Source organism: Schistocerca nitens, chromosome 2 (genome assembly GCF_023898315.1).
Source record: "Schistocerca nitens isolate TAMUIC-IGC-003100 chromosome 2, iqSchNite1.1, whole genome shotgun sequence".
NCBI classification, from domain to species: domain Eukaryota; kingdom Metazoa; phylum Arthropoda; class Insecta; order Orthoptera; family Acrididae; genus Schistocerca; species Schistocerca nitens.
The window spans coordinates 807,681,496-807,702,061 of NC_064615.1; the positions used below are offsets into that span (position 1 = coordinate 807,681,496).

Sequence of the window (20,566 nt, forward strand, 5' to 3'; positions counted from 1 at the left end):
ATTTTTCATGTAAGGCGTCATTTAGATCGGCTCAAAGGATTCCATACGTGGTTACAGCGTTTTCTCGGGAAACTGTAACACGCTCTGTTCTATGGCCTACCACAAGTAGCTAAATCATAGGAGATATTGTGCCTTTGTGAACGTTGCAAGATCACAAATTACCTCAAAACTAGAAGAAGGGCTCCCACAAATGAGCGCTTTCGTCAGTAGCCTTAGATTTAATGGTGCTAGTAGGATCAACTGCCACAGGAAAATACTTGAGGTGTGTTACGATTTAAACTCTCATTTACGTCAACCTATGTACAGCGTAAATATACAATACCCGAAAGCCACAGGGCTAAACAAATACTAACTCCCTTCTTGCATTACGTAATACTACATGCTCTGAACAACTAATAAATGAGCACGCCTTGGTCACGTCAAAAACTCATGACATCTTACGAAGAGCACTTCCGGTTCCACAAATTCATGTACTTCATCTAAGTCACTGTGTGTGCTGAAAATGGGAGAAACTTCTGGCTTAAACAGTGTTAACAAAGGGCAGACTGAAATAACTTAGTAGCTCGAAACACGTTTAACGGAAGCGGCTAGGTTTGTCAAACGAGACTCATAGCAAATATGGAAGGATGAAAATACCATTCGACGTATCAGCGACCAGCGCGCTGGGGAAACTCTAGCAGTGTCCGGCTGTTGTCGGGACGCAGACAGCAGCACCAGAAAAATCATTCAGGAATCGAAGCAAGTGTTCCGAATGGCACTTCTCGCCCATCAGGCAATTTCAGTGGTCTTGGGATAAGTTGCAGTACGATGCCACATTGCTCCATTATACAAGGGGAGGTCAAATAAAAACGAGTCACATGGAAAAAGAGGTAGAACATTTTTTTTTTCAAGGTAATCGTCATAACTGTTAACACATTTATGTCATATGAGACGATCAATTTCTTCATGTTTGTGGTTCCCTACGGAACCGTGTCTGTACTCAGACGTGTACTTCTTCGTCCGAAGCAAATCGACGGCCACGAATGTCTTTCTTCAGGGCTCCAAAAATATGGGAATAGCATAGGTAGACATCGGGAATGTATCGAGGATGTGCAAGGGCTTCTTAGCAAAACTTCTTCGGCAAAGTTGACACTACATTGGCAAAACGTGTGCGGGCATTACCTTGCAACAGTATTGTGTGCGTGTATGTACTGGAGCCTTCTCTGTCTCCAAATGCGAATCGTAACTGTAATCGAAACTTTTTGGAGAAGTAACAAAGGTTGGAGTTTTACCTCCCGTCTATATCCAAATCATTAGAGACACAATTCTGGAATATGTTTTATGCTCGTGTCTTATGACATTTTTGAAGAACAAGAATCTGCTCTATAAAAATGATCATTGATTCCACAGACAGACATCCCGGGGAACTCAGCTTGTTCTGATGCGCCATTAGATTCACAGAGCGGTAGACACCGGCGCTCAGGTTGACGCAGTGTTCTTCAGCTTTAGAAAGCACCGTGCCCACTGCCGCTTAGTAAAACAAATACGAGCATCCCGAGAATCGGGCCAGGTTTGCGACTGGATTCAAGATTTCCTTACAGGCGGAAATGAAAACGCCTCTCGTAATAGGACAAAATCGACAAGTGTAAAGGTAAATTCGGGAGCACCTTAAGGAAGTGCCATAAAGCATCTAGTAATACACTACTGGCCATTAAAATTGCTACACCACGAAGATGACGTGCTACAGACGCGAAATTTAACCGACAGGAAGAAGATGCAGTGATATGCAAATGATTAGCTTTTCAGAGCATTCACACTAGGTTGGCGCCGGTGGCGACACGTACAACGGTCTGACATGAGGAAAGTTTCCAACTGATTTCTCATACACAAACAGCAGTTGACCGGCGTTGCCTAGTGAAACGTTGTTGTGATGCCTCGTGTAAAGGGGAGAAATGCGTACCATCACGTTTCCGACTTCGATAAAGGTCGGATCGTAGCCTATCGCGTATGCGGTTTATCGTATCGCGACATTACTGCTCGCGTTGGTCGTGATCCAATGACTGTTAGCAGAATATGGAATCGGTGGGTTCAGGAGGGTAATACGGAACGCCCTGCTGGATCCCAACGGCCTCGTATCACTAGCAGTCGAGATGACAGGCATCTTATCCGCATGGCTGTAACAGATCGTGCAGCCACATCTCGATCCATGAGTCAACAGATCGGGACGTTTGCAAGACAACAACCATCTGCGTGAACAATTCGACGACGTTTGCAGCAGCATGGACTATCAGCTCGGAGACCATGGCTACGGTTACCCTTGACGCTACATAACAGACAAGAGCACCTGCGATGGTGTACTCAACGACGATCTGGCTGCACGAATGGCAAAGTATCATTTTTTCGGATGAATCAAGGTTCTGTTTACAGCATCATGATAGTCGCATCCGTGTTTGGCGACATCGCGATGAACGCACATTGGAGGCGTTTATTCGTCATCGCCATACTGGTGTATCGCCCGGCGTGATGGTATGGGGTGCCATTCGTTACACATCTCGGTCACCTCTTGTTCACATTGACGGCACTTTCAACAGTGGACGTTACATTTCAGATGTGTTACGACCCGTGGCTCTACCCTTCATTCGATCCCTGCAAAACTCTAGATTTCAGCAGGATAATGCACGACCGCATGTTGCAGGTCCTGTACGGGCCTTTCTGGATACAGAAAATGTTCGACTGCTGCTCTGGCCAGCACATTCTCCAGATCTCTCTCCAATTAAAAACGTCTGGTCAATGGTGGCCGAGCAACTGGCTCGTCACAATACGCCAGTCACTACTCTTCATGAACTGTGGTATCGTGTTGAAGCTGCATGGGCAGCTGTACCTGTACACGCCATCCAAGCTCTGTTTGACTCAATGCCCAGGTGTATCAAGGCCGTTATTACGCCAGAGGTGGTTGTTCTGAGTATTGATTTCTCAGGATCTATGCACCCAAATTACTTGAAAATTTAATCACATGTCAGTTCTAGTATAATATATTTGTCCAATGAATACCCGTTTATCATCTGCATTTCTCATTGGTGTAGCAATTTTAATGGCCAGTAGTGTATGTTTCGGGAAGCACTTCACAACAGATGATGCGGTTGTCGGAAAGAAGGCAGCAATGCCAGAAGACAGTAACCATTTGTAGGAGGACATGCAGAGGATTGAAAAGGTGTCAGCGACTGGCAGTGACCATGAACGTAAATAATGTACACAGTGTGCAAAGAAAATCCACAACTGTATAACTACATTGTTGCTGAAAAATTGCTTGAAACAGTAACTGCCATAAAATATCTAGGAGTACCTATCCAGGCGAATAGTAGGCCAAATAGTAGGAAAAGCAGATGACAGACTGAAATTCATAGGAAGAATCTCGTGGAAATGTAATTAATTCACTAACGCTTGTTCGACCGATTCTTGAACATTGTTCATCAATCTGGGACCCTTGACTGATAGAAGAGATTAAGAAGATCCAATAAAAAGCCCAGGATCGTTTCGTCTGACGAGAGCGTTACAGAGATGCTCAACAAACTCCAGTGGTAGGCGCTACAAGAGAGGGGTTGAACATCACGGAGAGGTTTACTTTTGAAATTTCGAGAGAGTACTTTCCGGGAAGAGTCTGACAACATATTGCTTCATTCTACGTATGTCTCGTGAAACAACCACAATGAGAGAATTCGATAAATCAGAGCCAATACAGAGGCATGCCGACAGTCATTCTTCCCGCGCAACATTCGCCAGTGGAATAGGAAAGGAGGGAATCAGTTAGTGGCCCCAGAAGTACCCTCCGCCACACACCATCAGGTAGTGATGTAGATGTAGACAGATATCCAGTGCACTGTGAATAAAACTTGAGAATAATTCAACTGTGGCAGTTTTGTAGAATCCTTGTCGACATTACCCTTGAAACTAAACAGCAAACCCGCGGAAAATATTGGTAAGAATTAGCAGGTAGGCATTTGAACCCCGCGGCTCCCTAACGAGAGCGCGGCGGATGGCGCACATTAATTTTTAGATCCGATCTTGGAGCAAGACTGGGTAGGAGTGTTTATCATTACCGCCAGCAAAGTCTCATATACCCATCTCCTCTTAGCCAAAAAAAAAAAAAAAAGATTAGATAATGTCGGAGCTCTTGTGTCTTAGTAAACAGTAAGGGAGGAAGGAGTTGTAACACCTACCGAGCGGAAGTGCAGATCTGAACCGGCAACTCGATACAGCTGGATCACACAACGCTGAAGGAAGAATTTCTACAAATCTGGTAGTGCAGTAAAAATAGCTTATTTCGATTTTCCACAGCAGTTTAGATAAAAATGCACATTGCTATTATTTATTCGGGGTCTGTTAAAAGAACCCCTCATTTCGCTGGAACTGTGTATTATTTTAATAAGACATTTTATTGACTAGTATTGTCAAGCGACAATCTAACGGACATTTCCAAGTGTTTATGTTCATTGATCAAGTACGCTAGTAGCAGATCCTGTACGATCTGATGTATATTAATATCTGTAACAACATGCCCCAGCGGTGTTTTCACTTCGTCACGCAGTCCTGGAAAATCTCCAGTTCCCGTGACGAATTCGCTTGCATGTGACCAATGGTGTCAAAAATGTGTCATTTCAGAACCTATTTTAATTTTGGAAACAAGAAAATTCAGGTAAGATGAGGTCCTGGAAATAGAAACGCTGGGGAAAACGATCATCTGATTCTAAGCATAAAACTTACTGACAAAGCCGAGTAGGCGTGTGTGATGTCATGATCAAAAAACCGTGATCTGTCTTGCCACAACTGTGGTCTCTTTCTGCGAATTTCATCGCGACACCTTGCCAAACACAAGCACGTTATTGGAAGCTTCTGCACTACACTGCCATTGTTACCTCGAAAGCCATAGGAAGTAACTTACAATGGTGAAATATTACTTTATTTAGTTTTGATATTGCTGACATATCCTTAACTGTAGCACAACGCTACACCGGAAAGAATCGTAGGCTTGTTATGTACACCAAATTCTAAAATAAATTCAGCTGAGTCTGCAAAAGTAACATTACTCTAAACAGAGATTATAATGGCGAATTCGAATAGATTCATATCAATAAAAATCGAAAACAACGTATATCTGAGCAAAAACGCCACTTGTAAAAATTTCAGTTGGTCTACTAAGTTGTACTAACGAACAAACCAGTCCATTCAACCTCCCGTTCTCCGGCCTAGCCGGAGAAATCTCTGATTTTATCCACCTGCTACGTGTTTTAATAAGTTACTGTAAATTACGCTGAATTCATTTCAGGCTGAATTGGCCTTCGTGGTCATCGCAATGACCGTGTGGAAGGGATTTGGGAGGGAATGAGGCAGAGCAGGCTCGGTGGTACACTGTCTCCGAGTCTGGACTGACTTGAGGGCTGGTCTTGTTTCAGTCACGCCTCCGGCGCAACGCGTCCAGTTCATCCTGGGAGAAGATGTGGACGACAACGCCCACGAGCCGCACCCACTCTTCTCAGAACTGGGGGAACTTGTCTACGATGGCAACGAGATGGAGTGGAAGGAGACCGCCAGGTAAGTCTGCCTCTGCACCCCCGCTATCACGCGCTGAGATCTGTCCAAGCTTAGTCTTAGGCGTGCAGTTTGAGCCCATGTGAGTGGTTTCTCAAATCTAAACTCTCGTACGTGTACTTACCACAGTGGCGGCAAGAAATTCAACACCAACAAATAATTAATGTAGAGTAACGAAATTTTGGGAATACATTTGTCTAGGTAACTTACTTAATAAAATATCTAATACATAAGATGGACCTACTTCCAAGAGCGGAATAATACCAGTGTGCAGGAGCTATGGCTGCTGACCAATCGACGCATTTCTGTTTGTTTACATCAGTTTTATTCTTACGATGAACGGAGTATAGTCTCAGTGCTATTGGGAAATAGCAGAAATCGTTACAGTTGAACAAAGCTCCAAGGGCCCGATGTAAACCCTGTCAATTGTATACTAAGTTTGCAGCTGAGTTGGCCTCTCTTCTAACTACAATCTGGCATAGATCCCACGAACAAAAGAACGTGCCCAGTTCTTGGAAAAAAGCACAGGTCACACCCATCGACAAGAATAGTAGTAGAAGTGATCCACAAAACTGCTGTCAGGTATCCTTGACATCAATTTATTGTAGAATCTGAACAAATTCTGAGCTCAAACATAATGATGTATCTTGAAAATGGCTTTCTCAGTACCAGCATAGATTTAGAAAACATCGATCATGTGAAATCCAAGTCGCACTTTTCTCACATGACATAGTGAAAGCTTTGGATATAGGCAGCCGGGTAGAGGCAGTATTTCTTGATTTCCGAAAAGCATTTGAGTCAGTATCACACATACGCTTATTGTCAAAAGTACAATCATGTGGGGTATCAAATCTGTGACTGGATTGAGGATTTTTTGGTAGGGAGGATGCACCATGTTATCTTGGATGCTGTCTCATCGTCAGATGTAGAAGCAACTTCAGGTGCGCCCAGGGAAGTGTGTTGGGACCCTCGCAGTTCATGTTGTATATTAATGATCTTGCCAACTATATTAATGGTAACCTCAGGCTTTTTGCAGATGATGCAATTAATTACAATAAATTACTGTCTACATGAAGCTGTGTAAATATTCAGTCAGGTCTTGATAAGATTTCAAAGTGGTGCAAAGACTGGCAACTTTCTTTAAATGTTGGAAAATGTAAAACTATGCAATTCACAAAATGATGAACTATACTAAACTATGACTATAATATCAATGAAACACTTTGGTACCGGCCAACTCATACAAATACTTGTGTGTAACTTTTTGTGGGGATGTGAAATGAAATGAACATACAGGCTCAGTTCTAGATAAAGCAGGTGGTAGACGTGATAGAATACTGTGGAAGATTGCTTGGAAATAGCTCGCACGACCAGTCCTAGAATATTGCTCTAGTTGTGGGACCCGTACCAAACAGGACCTACAGAGGATATTGAAAGTACACAGAGAAGGGCAGCACGAATGCTCACAGGTTTGTTTGATCCGTGGGAGAGTGTCGCAGGGATAATGAAGGAACTGAACTGACAGACTCTTAATGATAGATGTAAACTATCCAGAGAAACTCTATTAACAAAGTTTTAATAACCAGCTTTAAATGATGATTCTAGGAATTTACTATAATCCGCTATGTATCGCTCACGAAGGGATCTTGAGCATAAGACTAGAATAATTACTTCACGTACAGAGGCGTTCAAACAATCATTCTTTCCATGCTCCATACGTGAATGCAATTGTAGGAAACCATAATAACTGGTACAGAGGAACGTACCCTCTGCCATGCACCTCATGGTGGTTTGCAGAGTATCAAAATAGAAGTAGAACTTATCGGGCAATCTTTGCTGTAATTGTTGTACAAGTGAACAAACAAATTTCACTCATATTTCTGTAATTTTCTTCTTCTTCTTCTTTGGTCATTTTGTTTCTAATTTATGATTTTTTTTCTTTTTTTCAAACGAGTATCTAAGATATGACTTTAGGTCTAGGTGATTTTCGAAATCATTGTCGAGATATTTTCTCTGAATTGGATAGGTGTGAATGACAACTTGCTTTAGAAGAGACTGAATAAGAAGTACCACGTCATCTAATAATTTCCGTGGGTCCACCTAATTTGACTTCAATTCCACATTGACATTCGGAAGACAAGAATGGATAGTTTTCAAAAATAAGAAATGTACTAAATTAAGTTCGTCACTGGACGTCGAACAGAACATTTCAGCTGTGTAGCATTTTTCGTTTACCCTAACAATTTCAAAATGAGTTTTTAACTCGAGCCATTGATCAGTTATTCTACATACCCCAGGTTCAATAGGTAACCATCTCATGTCGCAAGCTAGGGGGGATTTTTGGTGGTTCCTCCCCGTCATTTAGGACTGAGAAAATCCTGCAGGACTGTCGTGAAGAAGATCGAGGGAAAAAGTTGTCATTTTCCCCTAATCCAGAAGTCCAAATTTCTTGGAAGACATTCTGCAGTTGCTGGGGAGGTTGCCAACCGAACGGAATGACAGACACACCTAATAAGTGTCAAATGTGGAACCACTCTTTTAAGTATTTCATATAATATCGACCATCGCACTAGCCTGATCTGTTCCAGTTCTCGCAGTTTCTTTAAATCTAAATTAACTTCTTTCCACGCCTCTTTAATGGCTGATGCATCAGACTCAGCATTGGATTTTTCAAGTAGTGTAAGAAATGTCGGCACAATCTTGTGAGATGTTTTACTATGAGAAACAATAGCAATTGCTAGAAGTTTAGCGACACTAATATCACTTGATTCGTTAATTAAAATACTAAACATAGTATCATAGCATCCGTTCTCAGAATTTTCGTAAAAAGGACCAAGGACATTCTTGATGATAGAACTACACTTTGTGAGATGCAACTTAACCTGGCTTGCAATAACACTATCCTTGAACTTATTTTTAACCATTTGCATGATCACAAGGCATTGTAGCACAATGCACGGGCATAAAAAGGGCAAGTTACCCTTCAGCTTCGATACATCCCACGGGTTCCTCCAATGGTTTGAAATAATTTTTGCCTTATTTGGGAGGAAAAGGAAGATACTGCAGATTTTTTTCGTGATTTTTCTACGTCTATTAAACGAGCCCTTAAGAGTATAGCGGCACACTTTACAGAATACTTTTGTTTTATCTCCTACAGCTTGTGATAATTACTGCACAATTTTCGGCATTTTTTTAACCACTCTTCCCTAAGCTTTTGGGTGTATTGATGTTTAACTGTACCCATTTCAAAAGAAATATAATAAACCACTAAGACAAGAAGCACAAGCACGGCTACCGTACTACTACTTCTACGGATTCAACAATAACCCAACAATAACAAACAACGTTCGCAATTCTGCGTTTGGTTCAACTGCTCGTTCCTCGACAATGGAAATACAATAATTATAATGGAAATGTATCATGCATTACTGAAGTTAGCTAAATCAACATTTCGTTGTTTGATACTTTTAAAACACCTGTATTTTTAACATTTTGTTCCAGAAATTTGAATATGATGCTTATTATCTTTAAATAATACAAAATAAAGTATAATAGTTCCGCACTGCCGGCCGGGTGTGGCTGTGCAGTCTAGGCGCTTCAGTCTGGAACCGCGTGACCGCTCCGGTCGCAGGTTCGAATCCTGCCTCGGGCATGGATGTGTGTGATGTCCTTAGGTTAGTTAGGTTTAAGTAGTTCTAAGTTCTAGGGGACTGATGACCACAGCAGTTAAGTCCCATAGTGAAAAAAAGAAAAAAAGTTCCGCACTTACGTATTTCTTGCGCTCGTTACTTACGCTGTCGAGTACCAGTGGCAATTAAGCTTATGTTTCTTAACAGGTTTTATAGAATAAGCAGTTGGAGGCAGGTAATTTTTTCTATAACATGTTAAGAGAAAGCTGAAGATACTGAAATACAATACTAAACTTTAGAAAAGGAAAAAGAAATTTAGAAGAGAATAATATTAAGAAGACTAAAATCCAACCAGCCAATTTTTAAAAGGCATTTTTTTTCAAAAAGATTAAGATCTAGTTGTAAAACAACGAAAGCGGCAACATTGTGAGGGCGTCATGGGCAGGTTTTTATACAACTGTTCGGGTTAAGCTCAGGCCTTTTTTGTGTCTGGAGAAACTAGACTGATTGCAAATAAGTAGGTCGTTTAATATTAAAAAACAGCGATTAGCACGCTCAGACTCTCTCCTATTTAGGCGTTTTCCATACTTCACTATTGAGAGCAATGAGAGCCCCGATAACCGACGATCGCATGCACCGCTCCGCCTCCCAGACAGTTGCGCTGTGCAAACTGCGAAGGCACTGCAATAATATGTAGGCCTGAGTGTGCTTAATACTGCACACGTCCGATCCGCAAACATTACCTCTCGACACTGCAGTACATGCTCTTAATGTAAGTTTGTGTCATTTATATTCCTTGAGACAGTGTAACTCGCCATGGTTTTATTTGTAATCGCCAATTTTTCGTCGTCGCACTATGTGTGTGCGATGAAATAATTCAGTTTGACCAAATGCCCGGACTTTTCGAAGTCCTTGTCCGGTGTGAGCAATTCAGTGATGGCAAGCCCCGTGCGATCAAAACCCAGTTCTGGTGGACGCGAGTAACCATCACCGTAACTGATCAAAAGGTGATAATCAGAAAAGGTGATAATCAGAACCGGGGAAATTTCGACCCATTAAAATGTAAAACCCAAATATTTGTTTGACGTTGAATGGAAACATAAAATGCAGCAATAACGTTCTTTCTAATTCCACTAAAGGCACATCCGTCTCGCCCCCCCACACTTGTATGCTGGCACAACTGGATACTTAAGTCGATAGAGAATTTGCTCACAAAGAAAGTATCCAGGTTTGAATTCCATGCAGCACGCAGTTTTCGATGAAGTTTCAAAACAGACCACTCACTGCTGAACACTAGGATGTGACAAAGCCATTTCTCCCTAATATCCTTTCTTCCAGGAATGCTAATCTCACAAGATATGCAGGAGAACTTTGAGGTTTGGAAGGTGGGTGAGACGTACTTTCAGAAGTAAAGCTGTTAGAGCATGTTGTGAATTGTGCCTTTCAAGGCAAAACCCCTGCACATGTTGGAGAAGGTGCAATAAATCAAAACAATATTAAGGAGCCAACAAACTTCAAAGTGTACACAGAGTACTGTTGGATTATTGCATCAGAGCTTATGTAGGGCCTATTACCCAAGCTCAGTAATGCAGCTGCAGGCCTGCTTAATCCTGTACATGGGAATTATTCCAGATAAATACTTACTGAGATGGCTTGGCATCTCTAGGGTTTCAATTTGTTCAAATTGTCTTGTCTCCAGCTACCCCATATATCAACTGTGGATCAGGATTGATAAATCTGTAAGTGTTGCAGGACCATATTCCTACAACATACTAGCAAGATATGTCGCAGAAAACGTCTTCCAGATTTAAGACCACCGTTACATATTGATTCAGATGTAAAAAGTTACAGGTGTGTTTGCTTCTACCACATAGAAACAAGCTATGTGGGACACAATAAGGCTGTCCTCAGCAAGAGTACATCAACATTTAATCCAATGTGCTCTTAAGCGTCCTACGGCAATCGAGTATCTTGTCACAATTTATTCACAAGGTCAGACAAATGTCCAGGCAAAGATTTTGCTAGATTTCATAGCTAGAACATACTGAACACTTGCAAAGAAATATAAAATCAAACTGACATATTTAGCTTTAAGTTTATTGTGCTGAAAACAATGCAAAGAAATGATTACTTTTTGGAATTGGATGAGAAAAATCATCATGAGAACTGTCATCATATGATGATATCGACCAAGTTTTGAGGCCAGACTGGAAATATTTCCCTGACGCCACGCACAGTGTTTTCCCAGGGTTATTGGTTGTTAGCCATTTGAGAAATTCTCTCAAAGGCACTGATTTACAGGAATTTTATCAGGTTTTTGTCATTGCAACAGTAGAGTTTCAAATTTCATCCGGGTGCAAGATATGAACCATCACTACACAGTGCACAGTTTTCATGGGGAATTATCTAGGCAGATTAATGGTTCCATTACACTTGCTGAGTACCAGGCAGTGACACTCACATTAAGTGCTTTTACTTGGCAGGGCAGAGGAAAGTAGAGTGATTACATTTGAAAGTTAGTCCGTGTTTTTGGTAATGAAATAATCAGTTCAGTTTCAAAATATAATTTCACTATGAGACAAAATCAGAAAATTCAAGAGTGTTTTTAAACTTTATTCTAACTTGAAAACAGCTGTCATGATTCAAGAAATCAAAGACGAAGGTAGCCATACTAGAAAACAGCTGTGGAGAAGACTGTTGTTACCAAGAAGACATACCAAGGGAGGAATTACAACTCGGTTAAGAGAATAAGAAATGGAAGACCTCAGATAATATAGAGTTAGAGTAGTTTGACTCTTCACTTGATGCTGTAACTCTTAAATTCAAAAAATTGCAAGCAGCCATTCCAGCAAAAGTTAAATTACATGTGACTTTGGTATGTTTTCTTGCAACAGGAGTTAGTTACTGGTTTCTACAATATCTCTTCAATTTCTCCCAATCAGCAGTAATCAGATTTATCCCAGGTACTTTGTATGGTATTTACAAACACCTTTGTGATTACATTAAATGTTACACTAAAACCAATATTCAAACTTAAAGAGACATTTACTGGAAATGTTTAAAGTATTATCTTATAAATAAGAACATAATAAATATGTAGATATCAAAATGAAAAAACACTAACAGAAATAAGCGTAAATCAGAGAAGCCAGTTTTTCAGAGCAGTCTGAAAAATCGAATGCACTTATATTGTTAGTGGTAGTGACTGTGACAGGGTATGGCACATATCCCAGACATGTAGTCGGGGATACATGCATATAAGGTGGAACAATAATTGTGAAATTACTAATTGCAGGCAGACTGGTACTGAGGATTGAATGTTGGTGTTGATGAAGATACACAATATGGTGAGGGAATTGACTTGATGAACGGTAATGGAAATCATAGGCCAGACTTGACTGGGAATGTTGCTTCATTGCACATAAATCCTGAAGACCAAAATATGTCAAAAGATTATCTGCTACACTTTGTACCAAAAGTGCTCATTCTTTTGACAACTTGTTTCGCAAATCTGTCACTAGATGCATAAAAAAAATGTTCATCATGCTCGGTGTTATTAATAGTTAATTGTTGCATATAAATGCTTCAGATCCTTCTTGCCATTAATGAGGTCTCTCTCTCTCTCTCTCTCTCTCTCTCTCTCTCTCTCTCTCTCTCTCTCGGGGTGGGGGTTATCAAGTTTCTGCATTGACTTGTGCTGATGTCGTTAGAGTGTCTTCATTATTGTCACTTGTGGTTTCTGCAACACAAAAGAATGAAAATTTATTAAAATTGGAATGTATTAATAACAACAACAAACTTACCTTAAAAAAGAACGAAGGAACTTCTATTTCCATGTATCATCAAATCATGACAGGTCGGAAGTCATAGAAAATGACTTTAATACTAGATGATATTTTGTGGTTGCCATGGCATTATTGACAGAAACCATGTTACAGTTCAAGCACTTTCAACTTGTTGAAGTGAATTTTGGAATACAGGAGCTACAGTAGCAGCATCTTACTTGCTATAGCAGACATCTACGTTTTCCATTGTATCAGTATGGAATCAAATGGTAAAAACTCAGATGGAGATATTTTCAGGGACTCCATTATGTATGAAAAACTGGAAGATTGTTTGTTGCTGAAAGGCAAGTTTCTAGTTAGTGATGGAGCTTCCCCACTAGTAGGTTTAGGATGAAACTTCCTGGCAGATTAAAACTGTGTACCAGACCAAGACTCAATTTGGGACCTTTGCCTTTCACAGGCAATTGTCCTACCCATGAAAGGGAAAGGTCCCAGCTTGGCACACAGTTTTAACTTCCCAGGAAGTTTCATATCAGTGCACACTCCACTGCAGATTGAAAAATGCATTCTAGATTTAGAGTATTTCAAAAACCAGTAATGACTAGTGCAGCCTAAATTAAAAGAAGCAAGGGGTCGTGGAGATGGCTAGGTCGACTATTTCAGTAACTTTGGAGAGCACTGCCTTGGCAGAAGAGAATTGTTCATAAGTCATCAAGCACCCTTTAGCAAGTCTGGAATAATGCTTTAAATAAGGCCCTTGTAACAGAAGATGTAAGATGTGCTTGGAGAATATATGGACCTACAATTCCAGTCCAAATGTTAGTTATAAACATCTAATGTCTACCATGTATTGTAACATGAGGATATTCATCCACCCACAAAAACTCTTCGTGGAATTTTGCTAGTCTGTCTCTTCAAAATATTTCCTTGCATGTAAGCAAGACTGCAAATATAAACAGCTGATTAGCAGACTGTGAAACAAACCATTTGTAAAAGCTTTCCCATGGCCAGTTATTGGCATGTAAGATCTCGCAAACTTTGAAGATAGTATGGATACATAAAGTTCCTATGAAAAAACTCTTAATATTTCTTCCTCTGTGTGACATTGCAACATATACTATTACAACAGGCTACAGACATATTTTGTGATCAGCCTTATGAGCAAATGTTGATCAATCTTGATATACCGTTTGTGATGCCGTGTATAATATGCCAGCAATGTGATGATAAATAACAGTGGTTGTCTATTTGGAAACACATTTTGGTACAACCTGACATCCATTGCTACTCATCTGACCTAAGTTAAAAGTTACATTTTCCCACTCACAATATGAATAATCTACCTGGGCTAAACAGGACACTTACCAAGTAATGTATTTCTGCTGTGCTTGTGAAACAGTCAAGATGAACTAGTCTCAAATGTAAACAAATGTGAAATATAAACATGTTGATGCAGTACACATCACCATTGAAAATATAGTTAGTGCATTAACAGATTGACTTGTAATGACATAGCTGCAAAATGAATTTTAATTATTGATCGCAAATGTCACTTGCTGAATTTTTCCTTTGGTGCATCCATGTTAAATTTTCATTATAACTCTAAAATTGAAGATGTTTGAAAATATTTTTACCTGGACTTTTCTTCTTATTTTGATATGAGCAATATGCCCTTAGTTTTTGTAAAACTATTTTCAAAACATTCTGTAGATGGAAAATTAAAATCGTAAGTATATTTTCTTCTTCTCCATTTCTGACGGGTGCTAGCCAGTTTCACTTATAAATGGTTATTTTTTATATCCATTAGGATCACTGAAGTAGGACAATTGCAATATTCCTAATGGACATATTTTTCTATTTCATACTTTTATTTTTTAGTGTCAAACTGACATTTTGGTGTATGAATAAACCTATTCTTTGTGGATATTTTATCCCATTTACACCCTAACTTGTTGTTCATTCTGTCTGATACTTGTGAATTGATTAAAGTAAGAGCTATAACGAGAATGTAATTTCAAGAAAGGCTGCATCAGTAACTGTATTAACACTACAAAAAGATGTAGGCTGCTAGTGACATCATGTGCACCTTTTAGGTATCACTGTAATCTACCAATGATGTATACAAACAGATAACTATCACCCAAGTGGCATAAAAGAGGTTATATGTATCTTCTGCAAAATTTATTTTGTGTGCCATACCATATCTTCAAACTCACTGACTTGGTGATATAAGAATTATTATAAAATGTTATCGTCCCTTGCATAAATTTCTGTGAAACTCATGTGGCAGCAGTTTATCATAATCCCAGAAGTATTCATTATCTGACTGTGGGTCCGGTTGTGAACAAAAATCAGCAATAAAACATAAAAATAGTAATAACACACAAGATTAGGGTGTGTAGTTCAAGTTCTAATTCTACATTGAGCAAGAACTTGGGAATCCCAAGCAAAACAAAAGATAACTTAAAAAATAAAAGCATGGAACCTCGTTATTCACTATTTCTGCAAATTAATGTCTAGATCCAAGATCTGAAAAATTCTGTTCGCTACATGACAAGCAGCAGTGAACTGTAAACAGGACTCAGTATTTCATTATGTAGGTAACTTTTTCCTTCAAAAAATGCCGGTCTAATCAAGTAAATATTAAGCTATCAATAGGGGACAAACAGCGTATATTAATAAGGAATGATAGCCATTTCCAAGGCAGCTCTCTCAATTATTTGCTTAAATTTTGCTGGGGGAACCACAAATAACACTAAAGCAGTATTATCAAACAGTGGAAAACCCAGGATGGAATGTAACAATATTGTGAAAACTCACCATATAGCGGAGACACGGAGATGCAGATAGGCACAAATACACAAATAAATATTTGTGACAGTCTTTTTGTTGTGCCTTTCTGTGACTCAACATCTCCACTATATTGTGAGTAGCAACTTTCCTTTTCACAATATTGTTAAAGCAGTATTATGATAGGTTATTGCTCATACAGTGCACAGATTACATTAAGAAAGATTCACAATCTATAGCAACACTGAACCAGTACATTACTAGACAATTAGCATTGTCCAACTTACTGACATTTGGTTGCGTGATGATGATGTAAGACATGCCACAAGCTTTGTTCAACCAACTTATCTTCTTCTAAGTCTGTAGATACTGTTACCAGCAAAAATATACTTTGAAACACTAATTAAAAGCACTACCTACATGATGGTATGTGTTCATACTTAATGAATAAATGTGAAACTTATTATTAACTAAAAAGAAAGATGATGAGACTTACCAAACAAAAGTGCTGGCAGGTCGATAGACACACAAACAAACACAAATATACACACAAAATTCAAGCTTTCGCAACAAACTGTTGCCTCATCTGTATGTGTGGATGGATATGTGTGTGTGTGCGAGTGTATACCTGTCCTTTTTTCCCCCTAAGGTAAGTCTTTCCGCTCCCGGGATTGGAATGACTCCTTACCCTCTCCCTCAAAACCCACATCCTTTCGTCTTTCCCTCTCCTTCCCTCTTTCCTGATGAGGCAACAGTTTGTTGCGAAAGCTTGAATTTTGTGTGTATATTTGTGTTTGTTTGTGTGTCTATCGACCTGCCAGCACTTTTGTTTGGTAAGTCTCATCATCTTTCTTTTTAGATATATTTTTTCCACGTGGAATGTTTCCCTCTGTTATATTCTTATTATTAACTAAGGCAGACTACCATCTGACATATGTCTGACCTCAGTCACCCCTGATACGCTCTCTTCTAAATGATGATCTTTCACTCCTATAATTTTGTAGTCCACTGTGATGTCACATAAGTCACTGTAATACTGTAAAATAAGGTTAATCCTATCAAAAACAGAGGGTTTTTTTAAATTTTGTCCAATTACTGTTGTGATATCAGAATAAAAATTCATTATGTTAATTTCACAACCTTGATAATGATATATCCATGTATTACATTATTTTTAGTTTATAATTGCAGTTATTATTTTAAGTTGATTGCCAGTCAGTTTCACCTCCTCAGTTGGGGTGAACCTGATCACCACTGTATTTTGTATGCAGGAACGGAATCAGACTTCCAGTGGAGTGAATCCGATCACTACTTTGATTTTGATTCAGATATGCCTGTACAATGTCCCCAACATCATTATTCCTTAAAGGAAACTCCCATTCCACATAACACAATAATCCTTCAACCAGGCTTTTTTCCTCACTATTGGTTTACCCTGGTTGGCCGCCTACATTGTATTTGTATCTTTTCTTGAGTTTGTCATTTAATGGGTATATGGAACTGCGTATTGCTCTGAAGCTTTCCCGATGCTTAATTTTCGTCATTTGACAGCTTTAACTGCATATACACTCCTGGAAATGGAAAAAAGAACACATTGACACCGGTGTGTCAGACCCACCATACTTGCTCCGGACACTGCGAGAGGGCTGTACAAGCAATGATCACACGCACGGCACAGCGGACACACCAGGAACCGCGGTGTTGGCCGTCGAATGGCGCTAGCTGCGCAGCATTTGTGCACCGCCACCGTCAGTGTCAGCCAGTTTGCCGTGGCATACGGAGCTCCATCGCAGTCTTTAACACTGGTAGCATGCCGCGACAGCGTGGACGTGAACCGTATGTGCAGTTGACGGACTTTGAGCGAGGGCGTATAGTGGGCATGCGGGAGGCCGGGTGGACGTACCGCCGAATTGCTCAACACGTGGGGCCTGAGGTCTCCACAGTACATCGATGTTGTCGCCAGTGGTCGGCGGAAGGTGCACGTGCCCGTCGACCTGGGACCGGATCGCAGCGACGCACGGATGCACGCCAAGACCGTAGGATCCTACACAGTGCCGTAGGGGACCGCACCGCCACTTCCCAGCAAATTAGGGACACTGTTGCTCCTGGGGTATCGGCGAGGACCATTCGCAACCGTCTCCATGAAGCTGGGCTATGGTCCCGCACACCGTTAGGTCGTTTCCGCTCACGCCCCAACATCGTGCAGCCCGCCTCCAGTGGTGTCGCGACAGGCGTGAACGGACGGACGAATGGAGACGTGTCGTCTTCAGCGATGAGAGTCGCTTCTGCCTTGGTGCCAATGATGGTCGTATGCGTGTTTGGCACCGTGCAGGTGAGCGCCACAATCAGGACTGCATACGACCGAGGCACACAGGGCCAACACCTGGCATCATGGTGTGGGGAGCAATCTCCTACACTGGCCGTACACCACTGGTGATCGTCGAGGGGACACCGAATAGTGCACCGTACATCCAAACCGTCATCGAACCCATCGTTCTACCATTCCTAGACCGGCAAGGGAACTTGCTGTTCCAACAGGACAATGCATGTCCGCATGTATCCCGTGCCACCCAACGTGCTCTAGAAGGTGTAAGTCAACTACCCTGGCCAGCAAGATCTCCGGATCTGTCCCCCATTGAGCATGTTTGGGACTGGATGAAGCGTCGTCTCACGCGGTCTGCACGTCCAGCACGAACGCTGGTCCAACTGAGGCGCCAGGTGGAAATGGCATGGCAAGCCGTTCCACAGGACTACATCCAGCATCTCTACGATCGTCTCCATGGGAGAATAGCAGCCTGCATTGCTGCAAAAGGTGGATATACACTGTACTAGTGCCGACATTGTGCATGCTCTGTTGCCTGTGTCTATGTGCCTGTGGTTCTGTCAGTGTGATCATGTGATGTATCTGACCCCAGGAATGTGTCAATAAAGTTTCCCCTTCCTGGGACAATGAATTCACGGTGTTCTTATTTCAATTTCCAGGAGTGTAGATGAAATTCTTTTTTTGTAGTTAGATTTCCATGTTGGTCCCAGAACCTTTCGGTATACTCGTTTGATCAGATTCACCCTACAAAAATGTCATTTTGTAATTAGGCCTGCTTCGTGACTAAGCAGTAATAGCAATAAACAAGAAAATGAAACTGTATCACTTAAGACAGTCATATGCAAGTAATAATATTGCAACTTACCAATTACATTTCAGAATTAACAGGGGGCAGCAGAAGTTTCGCACTGTTGTGTTGACTATATGAGTGTAGCACAAGAATCACACACCTACTGACAACACAATTTGCTGGTTGCGCACACTCCAACATGCCATTGTTGTTGACAGATTAGACAAGAATTCACGACAGTGGTCAGCTGCAATGTAATTGTTAAAATGCTATGCTCAGTTATCCAAACGTGCAAAAACCTGATCGGATTCACCTCATTTTGCAATACAAATTATTTTCCTATCAAAATTGTAGCATCCTATATCATTTACTCCAGTGAAAACTATTTCAGAACATTCCCTGAAATAATTCTCACTTCATTCTTGCTCTTATCAAATGTGTGTTTTTGAGAGACTAATTTTCTTTCCTTGGTCATCCGTTCGTTGGACTAGTCCAGTTGCTTGTTGCCAAAGGGTGTGTGCCCTTGCAAATTGCATCAAACTTTTAGTTTGTGCTTTTATGTTCTTATGCCAGCCCTCCAAAAACTTTCTGTAGATGCAGTCTGAAGCCCACTGTTGTGACTCACCATACTTGGGCATTCAGCTGCCCTCATCAGTGGAACAATGGTTGCCTCCTGCCTCTACATGCTATCATGGATTCTGATTTCAGTACATGTTGAAAACTGAAATAACTCATGATCTACAACTCTGACCACAATGTGGTTTTCATCAGATGCTCTTAAATACCTGACTGCACACATCTTCTGTTCCAACCTCTATCTCCTTTTACTCATTTCTTGTAGCAAGAAGGACATCAAGAATGAGCAAGATCAGTGATTGTGCATATCACTGCAAGTCTCACAGTGAAACCAATAATGGGACAATGCTCAGGAAAACACAAGTATTTGAATCCCAGTTCACAGCACTGTGTAGCAAATGGTACTCTTCAGTGTAGGGCCTGTACATATAGGACTACAGTGTGAATGGGAATGCCTTAATATGATCTTGCAATAAGGAAGGAGTTGATTGTTTAGATGATTATCACATCAGTGGTAATTTCTGTGGAGAATATATGTTTGAGATGCATAAACCATTTATCATATTATTATGTTGTAGGGGAGGTCTGTATGGGTCTCCCTGGGATGTGTAGTTACAGATGACCCCATGAAAAATGAAGACTATCAGTATTACTGCTGGCTCACTGTGTCCTTTGCAATTTTGGGAGGGAGGGGTGGTAATAAGTAGTACAGTAATCAAAAATGCCCTGTTATGAACACCATTGAGTGCCTGCATCTGACAGACTCACCAAATGTCTGTCCTATCGAAAATGTTTCATGTCTTGGAGCATCTGATGTTAATGTTGTCTTGATATGGTCATGCATTTAAAAAAAATTTGTGTTAATGCCGCTGGCCGTTGTGGCCGAATGGTTCTAGGCGCTTCAGTCTGGAACCGCGCGACCGCTACAGTCGCAGGTTCAAATCCTGCCTCGGGCATGGGTGTGTGTGATGTCCTTAGGTTGGTTAGGTTTAAGTAGTTCTATGTTCTAGGGGACTGATGACCTCAGATGTTAAGTCCCATAGTGCTCAGAGCCATTTGAACCATTTTTTTGTGTTAATGCCAAAGGGCCAGTCATAACAGAACTTAA

General features: G+C 40.8%; 1 protein-coding gene across 10 annotated transcripts in view; it reads left to right on the plus strand.

The window, feature by feature from the left end:
* Nucleotides 1-20,566, plus strand: part of LOC126237066 (sodium bicarbonate cotransporter 3) — a 1,007,081-nt gene that overhangs the window by 747,244 nt on the left and 239,271 nt on the right. For all 10 annotated transcript variants that reach the window (XM_049946852.1, XM_049946853.1, XM_049946859.1 and 7 more), the window contains one exon: nucleotides 5,430-5,568. In XM_049946852.1, coding sequence (XP_049802809.1) covers nucleotides 5,430-5,568 — 139 coding nt within the window. The remainder of the gene's footprint in view (nucleotides 1-5,429; nucleotides 5,569-20,566) is intronic.